The 11,979-nt window shown below is 43.7% G+C and overlaps 1 protein-coding gene across 2 annotated transcripts; it reads left to right on the forward strand.

The window, feature by feature from the left end:
- The first annotated feature begins 1,882 nt into the window (after positions 1–1,882).
- Positions 1,883–10,891, forward strand: ubn2b (ubinuclein 2b). 2 transcript variants are annotated; one of them, XM_057328053.1, is made up of 15 exons: positions 1,883–2,437; positions 3,497–3,613; positions 3,712–3,813; positions 3,930–4,061; positions 4,184–4,281; positions 4,354–4,807; positions 5,173–5,243; positions 5,326–5,562; positions 5,743–5,853; positions 5,954–6,097; positions 6,330–6,380; positions 6,801–7,944; positions 8,150–8,345; positions 10,193–10,261; positions 10,369–10,891. In XM_057328053.1, exons 1-15 carry the CDS (start codon positions 2,156–2,158, stop codon positions 10,413–10,415), a joined length of 3,255 nt encoding a protein of 1,084 aa, XP_057184036.1. In that variant the 5' UTR covers positions 1,883–2,155; the 3' UTR covers positions 10,416–10,891. The 2 variants fall into 2 exon arrangements, with proteins under 2 accessions (XP_057184036.1, XP_057184037.1); XM_057328054.1 differs by lacking the exon at positions 10,193–10,261.
- Positions 10,892–11,979: the final 1,088 nt, after the last annotated feature.

Here is an 11,979-nt window from a genome sequence, read left to right on the forward strand (position 1 = left end):
AATGTTATATTATATATTTTCACAGAATGTTCCTTACATCATATAGGATTATTTTATGTAGAAAACTTTAAAATGACCTGCAGATGCCATAAAGAATACACTTAAGCCCTTGTGTCTGGATATTTGGATTATTTATGGTTCAGGGTGAAAATATCAACTAAAGGGGCATTTCAATAGTTAAAAATATGAGGTCAAAAAGGTTTTAGCTCATTTTTGTATTATTCTTGTTTTAGTATTGTATTGATCATTACATTTACATTTACATTTAGTCATTTAGCAGACGCTTTTATCCAAAGGGACTTACAGAGAGTTCAGGGAGCAATAAGCGATGTCATACAGGAGCAATAATACAATAGGTGCTTATACAAAGTTACTAGTTTCAACAAAAGCCAGACCATTACCTGTTGAGAGAAAGAGAGAGGATTAGTGTTTTTTTCTCATTTGTCTGTCAAGTTTTTACAGAAGAGATGGGTTTTAAGTAGTTTTGTGAATGTTGTGAGAGATGTGGTTGACCGGACCGAGTTAGGTAGATTGTTCCACCAGGAAGGAGTTGTGAAGAAGAATGAGCGGGAAAGCCATTTACTGCCCTTATTAGAAGTCAGTACAAGACGCTGCTGGTTTGCTGAACGCAGGGATCATAGTGTGTGTGTGACATAGAGATCCTAACATCATACTAATAGAGATAAAAAGATCAAATATTCGGCCATATCTGACTCCTCAGTGTCTACGGCAGTTGTGGCTCAGACATGAGGAATACGGTCAAGTTATACTCAACTCAACTCAACTTTATTTATATAGTGCTTTTTACAATTTTCATTGTTACAAAGCAGCTGTACATGAGACACATTGACTACAAGCAAAACAATCAAAGTTGTACCTGCAAAAACAAGAAAAGGTTGAAAACACAGAAGACAGACATACCCACATACGAAACACTCCACACACACAATATGCACACGTACTAACACACACACACACACAAACGCGCACGCACGCACACAGATAAGTACGCGTACACACAAAAGACACGCATGCATGCACAGTGAGAGCACACATTTAGGATAAAGGAGAGAGAAGCACAGGTCAAATATAACAGACTATAAATTCCTATATGCAATATTAATTAAGTAAAACTTAAAAAAGCAGCCCCCCCGGTCAGGCAGATAGTGCAAAAACAGTATGCAAACGGTGACGAGGAACCCAAAACTCTAATCGAGAAAAAAAACCTCAGGAGAACGCAGGCCCAACCAGGGGATTCCAGTTCCCCTCTGGCAAAAGCTGCTGCCTCTGCACAAGCTCCAGAGAACTTGCACAACAAGGCTAAATAAAATAAATAAACTTACTAATAAAGTAAATTATAGTTTAAGTTTATCATTAATAATCTAATAGCATTTGAAATGTTGTAGTGAAGACGTGTCAGGTGACCGCGTCCTTTTTTATCCAGCTCTATCATCTCAGCTCTCGTCAGGTCCCCACTTCCCATTCTCCGCTCTACCATCAGGTCAGGCCATTTTATAATGAGTGACTTTTATTTAATTAATTTGTGAAATAACTTGTTTGACATAAGAGTGCTGTTTTCTACAAAGTTAAATGTGTTGTATTTTTCGTTTCAATATCAATATACTACATAAAACACTGTACATTTTATATTAATAACCGAAGAAAACTGGAACCAAGAATTGGTGAACCGATTCAAAAGATTCGAGTCACCGGGATGAATCCAATCCACTACTGATTCTGAAATCTCCCGCGATCAGCGCGGGCACGGAAGCGGCCCCTCCCTCTCTTAGTGGGGTACTCGAAGTGGGCGGGTTCTAAAGCGCTCTGCGACCTTTGATTGGTCCTGGTCCATCTTTGCTTGTAGTGCGCATGCTCAGTGACCTCGCCGCCTCATCCTGTATTTACTGCTATCGAAAATGGCCGCCGCGGATGCTGCTGAGATTTCACCGAGAGAAACAAAAACTACTTTCACACTCGAATAAAGTGAACGGGTTCGATTTGAATGAAATATCAAACGCACCATACAGCGAACTCTTTACTCGTGTTGGAGTTTACTTTGTCGTTAAAGAGTGCACGCGCACATTTTAGCTCAAGCTAACAGTCAGGCGCTCACCCGTGTGCGCGTGGACGGGCTCGAGCGGAACCGGAGAGTCCAATGGCCGACCCGAGAAAAGTCCCGTTCGTCACTCTCGCCTCATTCAACAACACATCAGCGCCCGAGTCCAAGAAACGCCGGCGGGAGGACGGAGAGAACGAGCCGCCGAACCCCAGCAGCGGTGCCGGTACTACTGCCGTCGGGCTGTTCGGTACCGGCAAGACAGCAGCGGACCCAGGAGAAACCAATCCCTCACTGCGTCTGAACCTGAACCTGTCCGAACCGAACGAACAGAGATCAGCGGAGTTTAACTACAGCGAGCTCGTGCACTCGAGCGTGCAGGTGCGCGCGCGCGCTTAACTCGTAACTCAATACGTTTAGGGTCGACTCCTGAGTAACCTGCTACTGTAGTAAACACTCTACAACTAATAAGTAACCAAGTGTTTATGTAGTGTCTACCTGACCAAACACCAATACTATATGTTAACAACCAACACAACAGTTTAACAATAGATTGAATGTGGGGCGCGTTTTAGTCGTGAGGAGGGATCACACATTCATAAACGCCGAAAATCATTTTGCTGGAAATTTATTTATTACAAATTTCAACTTATAACTGCTGATAAACTATAATGGCGTTTGCAGATTTATTTAAACCAACAATGTTTAAACATAAGGACTGTGTTACCAAATCAACATGGTCTGCTAGAGATCTGTAAAACATCTGCTGTGTAAAAACATCTGCTGAACATCTTAGAAAGAGCAGTTTTACATCCGTTCTAACTTATAAACATGACCTATTCTAGATCTCCAGAAGACGTCTGACAGATGTAAATGCAGACACATGTGTGCCATAGTGACACTGTATTGGTCTTAAGATATAGAATATTTACTTTATTAGTCCACATTGTTAGCTTTGTGGTAAACATTCCCACAAAGTAAAATGTAAAAATTGCGCTTTCTGCTCTGGAGTGTTGATTCTTCTCTGATGACATCAGTTTGATGGACATCTTTTGACTCCTCCCCTCTCCGACTGTCAGTCTCCTGTCAGCTTCATTTCTGAATGAAACGCCCACTGTTTTTTAGATCGAATCCTAGTGGAGAAAACAAGCTACGGCATCTGATTTTATTGTCACAATACTGCGGTTCATGTGGACTTTGAGAAGTCTAGTTCTCATTTATATTGGCGCTGAAGCTTGACATGTGACTGTTTTTCAGTACTTAAAGAGAATTGCAGAACACAAAGGGCTATTGTGGTTCATCTCAGTTGATACAGCGTTACGTGCACTACATAACATTTGATTAAAAAAATGAACTAAAACGCACAACGTGTATTTGTATGGAGCTGTTAGTGATTGTGTGTGTTTGGTGCTGTCTGACGTGGTTTATTTGTCGTTTAAGGTGAGAAAAGCTCCACAACGACTCGCACCCGCTCTGGACCCCAATGACCCGTTTGCAGATGAAGATAAAGAGAGACGAGAGGTGGAAGCGCTCGCCAAAAAGTTTGAGAGCAAATATGTAGGTTTCCTTTTGTAGCTGTCACGTTCACCTCAACACGTGTGTGTTTAACACAGATCACTGTGTGTGTTCAGTCTGCTCATTCTTCATGTTTTCAGGGAAACGGCGGCAAGAAGAAGAGGAGAGACCGCATGCAGGATCTCATTGACATCGGTTACGGCTACGATGAAACCGATCCCTTCATCGACAACTCGGAGGCTGTGAGTCTGACGTGCACATTTTATTCTTCTGGTGGACAATTCGCTTGAAACCTGTCATAACTGTGTTGTGTATCCTGTGTGTGAGTCTCATTCACGTCTCTCTTGATCCTCTGCAGTACGATGAGCTCGTTCCAGCTTCTCTGACCACTAAACTGGGCGGTTTCTACATCAACACGGGCACGCTGCAGTTCAGAGCCGCGTCTGAATCTGAGGGAGAAGACGGAGGAAAAAACTCCCGCCACATCAAGGTGACGTTTAAAGTGTGACTGCTGATCTGAGGTCAGCTTCTGTCTTTAACAGACGAGCGTATTGATATGATGTTCAGATCTCTGAGCGTGAGATTGACTCGGATCTTTCCTCTGACTCACAGAAGGACGGAGAGGAGCGCGTGATCAAAAGAAGAAAGAAGAAGCAGGAAGGATGTCTGGAGGAGAAGAAACCCAGAAAGTTCAAAGTGCCAAAGGCCGGGTGAGTTCAGAGACGTGTTCTGTAAATCTCACTCGGTCCATGACACGCGTGTGATGAGTGTTTCTGTTCCAGAGTGTCCGCTCTCAACCGGCCGGAGAAGAAGAAGAGGAAGAAGCTGATGAAGGATTCTCTGTCTCTCGCCGCCATGCTCCGACGCTTCACGCGGGAGAAAGAGGAGATGAAGAAGATCCCAGCGGTTGCTGCCAAGATCTCACAAGCTCAATCCAACACCCTCACCCCCGCCGGCGATCTGTCCGTGGCCGACCTGACCTCTGACCCGGCCATGATGTCACTGCTGGGCGGGGCCACAGAGAACGACATGCTCCAGGAGTTAATGAGCGACCTGGACTTTGGACTGCTGGATTCTCCTCAACCGTCCAGTCCGGGACAGAGCGAGAATGGGTCAGCGGCGGGACAGAAAACCGGAGCCACTGCCAGAGTGCAGAAGACAGGACTGATGCCTCCGCCACCTCTTCCCAACGGTCTTCCTGCACCCCTCCTCAAACGCATCGAGGACCTGCGGGCGGTGAGTGTCTGACAGCTCACCATTCGGACAAAAATCTCAATTCTGTCATGGTTTATTCCCCTCGTGTGGTTGTAAACCCCAGCTAGCACAGCTGCGTCTGTAAGACGTCTGCTGGAGATCTGGAAAACGTCTTCTGTGTAAATGCATCTGCTAAACATCTTAGAAAGAGCAGTTTTACATCCGTTCTAAATCATACACATCTTACAGACATCTTCTAGAGGTCTTTCTGACAGCAGACGTCTCCGAGACATATTACAGATGAGCAAACTATGTCTTGCAGACATAAAAGACGTCTCCCAGATGTTTGTGTGCTATCAGGGACCTGTTTGTTGCTGTGTTTGTGATGTTTGTGTTTGTTCTGTCAGGCGTCTCGTCAGTTTGATGTTGAGGGCAGGAAGAAGTTCTTCACTCTTGACATGAACAACATTCTGCTGGAGTGAGTTTATTTCTCTCTCTCACTTTCATTGCCACATCACTCTCTGTAAGTCCAGACTGACTCTCTCTCTCTCTCTCTCTAGTATTGAGCTGCAGGTTCAGGAACAACACGCTTCTGTGCGCTCGGCGGTCTACTCTCATCTGGAGGCGTTTGTTCCATGTAATAAAGAAGCTCTGCTCAAGCGTTTGAAGAAGTTGAGTCTGAATGTTCAGGACGACAGGCTACGGACGCCGCTGCTCAACCTCAAACTAGCCGTGTGCAGCGTCATGCCCGAGCAGATCGCACGCTTCAACATGGACTGCATGGCCAAAGTCGCCAAGTAAGAGTTGATCCCTCATATCTTATTTATCACTGAATGTGTGTGTTTCTGATCTGCGGGACAGTTCTCCACAGTGTATGAAATAAATATTAGCTTTCATAAAAATCAAACCTTACGGAAACATCAGGCCTGAGATCAGAATGATGTTTCAATGAGTCTGTGTGTGTTTGTATTGTGCAGGCAACAGTCGGAGGACGTTGAGAGAAACGGGTCTGAAGACGAGGATGAAGAGAAGCCAGGACGAAGAGTGATGGGACCCAGGAAGAAGTTTGTGTGGGACGACAAACTCAGGTGTGAAACTTGTGATGCAGCGTCAGTGACGCACACATCGTGTGTATATGAATTAACTGTGTGTGTGTGTGTGTGTGTGTGTGTGTGTGTGTGTGTGCAGGACTCTGTTGTGTAATGTGGTGCGGGTGAAGTTGGGCTGTTATGATCTGGAGGGTCAGAGTTCACTCTCACTTGAAGATTATCTGAAGGTCTTCATGGAGACGGAGGTTAAGCCGCTCTGGCCTAAAGGATGGATGCAGGCCAGGTGTGTGTGACATCCCTGAATCTCATTTCTGTATTTCATTATGTTCATGATGTCTTGCGTCAGGCATTATTAAGATAGTTTCAATACAATATCACCTGGAAAAGTTATTAACTGACTATTCTTATTCAGTCTAGTCGAGTGTGTATCACCCATTAGGTTTCTTAAACATTATTGTTTATATTTGATCTCACGTCACATTAGATCTAAACACACTTTCTGTTGTTTTTCTAAGGATGTTGTTTAAAGAGAGCCGTATGGCTCACGGTCATCTCACCGGAAACACGTGAGTTTCTCCTCGGCTTGATTCTTCTGTGGAAGTTATTTAGTTTTATGGCATGATTGTCTGATGGATGGGGTGTAACAATATATCGGTTGGAACCGATAGCCTTGTGGGCAAGTGCTCTGACATAAAGTATATTACGTTTTTGTTTTATTTTTCAGTGACGCATCTATTCCATTTTTATTAGTTTACTTACAGATGGCTGAATTAAGCCTGGAATGTTGTGAGTTCTTTAACAAAAAACAAATACAACTGAAACTTGTTTATGTTTTGGAAAGAAATCTGTCATTTGAGTGTCAGTTTCATATTGATTTATTTCCAAATATCATGCTACAAGCGTAATTGTGCACCCTGAATCGTGAGCTGAGCGCATCCCTAGTTACGGCCGATGAGATGACTCACATTTGTCTTTTGGATCCTCAGAATGAAGAAAAGGATTTTACCTCCTCCAAAAGCTAAGCCTAAACCTCAGGACAACGGTGGTGTTCTCCAGCGGTCAGTCGTCTCTGTGGAAGCCATGCCTCCTTCTGCAGCATCTGCGGCTGTGGTCCAGCGCGTGTCGTCTCCCCCTGAGCCCATCTGTCTGTCTGACTCTCTGGATGAGGATCTGACCGCTCCCTCGCTGGACTCCATCTCTCATGCTCTGGCCATGCTCAGCAGCGCTGCTAAAGGTCTGGTTCAGTCCGACATCCCCCCGTCGACCGACGGAGCCAAACCCACCCCTTCAGCATCACTGCACGCGTCTCCACATCTGCCCAAAAAGATCTCCCCGTCCCCTCCCACCGTCCTCTCGTCGGTCCGCAGTGAGGCCGTTAAAGGCGTGAGTGTTTTATCTCAGACTCAGAGACATTCAGTCGTACCTGCTCAGCGTCCCGCTGTCACATCGGGCGGGAAGATGGGTGTGCCATCAGTGCCTGCTGTTCCAAAACCACGCCCACCTCCGACATCATCCCCTCTTCATGCCCCTCAGAAGATTCTGGGTGGCAAAACGGTGATCGCCATGCCGACGGGTCTCATTAAAACCAGCAATAATAGCGGTGTCAGTCGTGTGGATGCTCTGTCACGGACGCACACGCTTCCGACCACGTCATCTTCACACTTAAACATTAAAACCGTCCTGCCGTTTCACCTGACCACCCCGTCACAAGCCAAACCCACCCTGCATCAGCCCGGCTTCATCACGCCCATGCAGGCCACCATCACCAAATCCCCCCACAACTCCAGTTCACCCATCATAAAACTCACACCCACCTCATCCCCCACCTCCAGACCGCTCACATTACCCAGCATGCACCAGCACACGTCTAAGAGTCCAGGGCTTCACACAGGGTTTTCAGCAGGTGTTTATAGTTCTCCTGTGGGACACAAGACAACATCTCAGGGCAACAACATGTCCAACCTCACCACCACAACCTCATCTCTCACCAAACTACCTGTGATCAGTGCGTGTCCGGCGGCAGGGACGGCCAATCACAGTCAGAGGCACAGACAAGTGGGCGGTGCTAATCAAGGGGTGAAGACCATCACATCGGTTTCCGCGGCGACAGCAGCAGCTCAGCTCTCACAGGTTTGACATGAATATGGTTTAGTCTGATGAAAATGATTTCGGCAAACAAAACCATTCAATCACTGCAGGGCAGAACTCTTGACTTCTGGATTCTCTTCCTGCTTTTCCTTTTAATATCTTTTCTTATTGAACATTTAACCTCGTCTGCTGTCCGAGACACCAGCTGTTGGGTCTAATAGTGTTTTAATGGAGGTCTTTTCTCCAGGTGTCGCCCTCCAGTGCTCTTCTGGGTTCAGCCGCTTCCTCTCTGCCGATGGGTTTTGGGATGTTGGGAGGACTGGTTCCAGTCTCGCTCCCGTTCCAGTTCCCAAACCTGCTGAATCTGCCCTCATCTGTGGTGTCGACCGCGGCCTCCAGCGCCTCAACAAACCCCAGCAGCTCAGGGTTTACCCTGTCTCAGAGTGAGTCACTCCACATACCTCAAAACCACAGAAAATGATCGGGGGTTAAAGGTTATTTATGCAGTTGTAGAATAAAAGACTTTGATTTGAATGTTGAGAAAAAGAGATTGTAAATCAAATCAGATTAAAGAAATACTTGATATTTATGTATATTTAATATCATTTGGTTTATAATTGGTTACAGATATCAGCAGAACTGATGGTTTAGTTGGATGATAACTCATTTGTTACGCTGTGTTCACACCGGATGTGAAGCGTCACGCTCCTCGCTCTATATTACAGTATTTGCTGGATTTCTTGGTTTTATTTCCAAGGCGAGGGTCTTCATGTGTCTGGACGTGTCAAACCAGACGTGTCAATACACTCTTCGCATGAATTTCCTGCTCGAGTTGAAAATGTTCAACTCGTGCGGAAGACGCATTTGCCTCAAACACATCACCCGCCGCCGTATCCGTGGTTATTTGCGTCTTTGCTTTGACTTTGTATGCAATTTACTCGGGCAAATAGTTCAACTCGCTCTTGGTGTGAACACACCGTAAGTCTTCTAATGAGTGATGTGAGCGTTGAGGAGATGTGTCGTGTGTTGTGTTGTGTTGTGTCGTGTGTTGTGTGTTGTGTTGTGTTGTGTTGTGTAGACGTGTTTGTGTGTGTGCTCATAGTAAACATTCAAGACATTTGTAGTGAAACATTGCATCAAACAGTTTAAGATCTTACTTTTAGTCCATTTTAGAAGCAATACCAAACAACAGTATTATTTAGGTTTTAAATGGTGTAATCTGTAGTTTTACTTGTACATTTAGTTTGAAGTATTGGAGTGTTAAATGTGTTTAGCTGGCTCTGGTGTCTGTTGTTGTTACTGCTGTGGTGTTTTTTCACTGTTGCTCATTTATTTCTTGCCTCATGACACTGTTTTTTCGTTCTCATCATTCTTTCCTTTGTTGTCAATTATAGTGAATGTTTAAATTTTAAAGAAAAATGTAATTTGTGCTAACTTGCTACAATGCATTATACAATATGCAAAATGATAATGCTTCAAGTTTGTAAAATGAATCGAGTCTATATCAAAAACTGGAAATTATTTAACAGTTAAAGATGATGAAAGGTTGACTATACATAACGTTTTGAAGAAGTAAAATCATATCACAAACAAGTGCGATAAGCATATTGTGATGTTTCAAAATAAAGTTCAGCCCTAGATTTGTACTCTTACGCTGGGTTCACACCAAACGCGAACAATCGCGCTCTTGAGTTCGTTATTTTGGCGTGAGTGACACGATGTGACGAATATTTTCAACTTTTGCGGATGAGATCGACGCGCGTGAGTTTGCGTCATGAGTATATGCGTTTTTGCATTGACTTTATATATAATTTACTTGCGCAAATCGCTTAATTCGCGTTTGGTGTGAACCCAGCATTAGAATCTTGATTTTTTCTTAGTCACAGTTCACCCACAAATAAAAATTCTGTCATCATTTACTCACCCACTTGTCATTTCAATTTTGTCTGCAGAACAGAAGATATTTTGAAGAAAGTTGTTAACTGGACCCCATTGACTTGCATTGGTTTTGTGTCCATACAATAGAAGTGAATGGGGTCCAGTGCGGTTCGCTTACCAACTTTCTTCAAAATATCTTCTTTTGTGTTCTGCGGAAGAAAGTCATAACGTTTAAATGACGACAGAATTCTCATTTTTGTGTGAACTGTCACTTTAAAAACTCATTCATTTTCAGGTGGTGGTTTCCTCACTCTTTCATTCATCTGTTGTGACATTAAAACTCGTGACTCATCCTCTGTTCACGGCGTCTCATGTGTGTCTGTGTCTGTCTCTCTGTCCCGTCTCTCCTCAGATTTGTTAAAGGGTCTCATGTCTGGGGCTCAGGGCGCTCTTCCTCCACACTTACAGCTGGCTTTCTCAGGTAAACTCGGAGCGGTGTCGTCTGCCCGCTGCATCTGCATGCGTCCGTTTGTGCTTTCTTCATCTTCTCTGAGAATCACGTGATGACGCCTCTGTCTCTGTGTGCAGATGTCAATCAAACCCAGGGCGGAGACTTGAAGAGGAAGCCATCGTGACATCAGAGCGCTCCAGTGAGATGAACTCTGATCCAGGACTGACTCCTCCCACTTATGCATTATCTGCTGAGCGTCCAATGAGCAGAAGTGTTTTTATACTCATTTGAATGATGATGATGATGATTTGTACATATGTATTCATGTTTACACAGACCGACCTGAAACACTGTGGACAGAGAGAGACGTGTGTGTGTGTGTGTGTGTGTGTCAGCTGCAGTATCTGTACATGTTAGACTTCTTATTCTTTCGGTGTGTTTTAGAGTTTGAACAGCAGTGAATGAGTCTCTCTCTCTCTCTCTCTCATGTGTAGGTCAGTGTCTCTGGTGCTGTTTATGAATTTGACGACCCTTTAAAATAAAAACCGTAAACCAAATGAAAGGGCAGGTGGATGAAAACTGTACTATACTTGAATCTTCAGGATTTGTTTACTTGAGCTTCAGGACGCAAGTAAAATAAACATTCACAAGCCTTAGTGACAAAACAATGTGTTTGTTTGTTGTTTGTGTTCCTCGTGGGTAAGATGTGAACACAGAAGTGTCCTTCACTTCTACACTTCAGGGTGAACAGACGATGTGTTCAGAAGTCTAGAGATGAGACATAACACACATCAAACACAACAGCAACATACAGGGTGATGGCATGAATCCTTAAGCAGTCATTTATAACGTCACCTTTATGTATTTTAGGTAATATCCTTTCGTCCGGACACAATCCATTTTCTCATCCGAGTGCTCTTGTTTCCAGGATAATTATTATCAGGCCGTGCTCATGTTTCTGCTCGTCTTCACTGTTGTGTTTGTGATGTTTTAACTCTTTCTGTCTTTTCCACTGTGGAAGTACTTTACATTTCATTAGAAAGATTATATGATCAGTCACATTACCCATCATAATACCTTCAGATCTTCTGAGGTTTATTTGGCACATTATTTTGTAAATCTTAGTGTCAGTTCACCCAAAAATGAAAATTCTGTCATCGTTTACTCACCTTCATGTCATTTACCTGTATAAATTCTGTTCTGTTGAACAAAGATATTTGGAAGAATGTCAGTCATTTTCATTTCTGGGACACCATTGACTCCCATAGTAGGAAAATGACAATGGTAGTCAAAGGTGACCCAGAACTGAAAATTGCTCACGTTCTTCCAAATATCTTTCTCTGTGTTCATCGGAACAAATACATTTACAGATTTGAAACAACGCGAGGGTGAGTAAATGATGACAGAATTGTCACCAAGACATCCAGAGGTACTTCTTTACGCCACCATGCTCCAATACGAACACTTATATTTTTAGAAGTTAACATATCTCACCCAAAAATTTAAATTCTGTCATAATTTACTCACCTTCGAGCTGTTCCAAATCTGTATAAATGTCTTTGTTCTGATGAACGCAGAGAAAGATATTTGGAAGAATGCTTATAACCAAACAGATCTCGACCCCCATTGACTCCCATAGTAGGAAAAATTACTTTATCATTCTTTTGTTCAGTTGAACACAAAAGAAGATATTTTGAAGAATGTAGGACAGCAAACAGTTCTGGGGCACTTTTGACTACCAGTGTATG

This window comes from Triplophysa rosa, unplaced genomic scaffold (assembly GCF_024868665.1).
Source record: "Triplophysa rosa unplaced genomic scaffold, Trosa_1v2 scaffold359_ERROPOS111650, whole genome shotgun sequence".
Classification (NCBI taxonomy): domain Eukaryota; kingdom Metazoa; phylum Chordata; class Actinopteri; order Cypriniformes; family Nemacheilidae; genus Triplophysa; species Triplophysa rosa.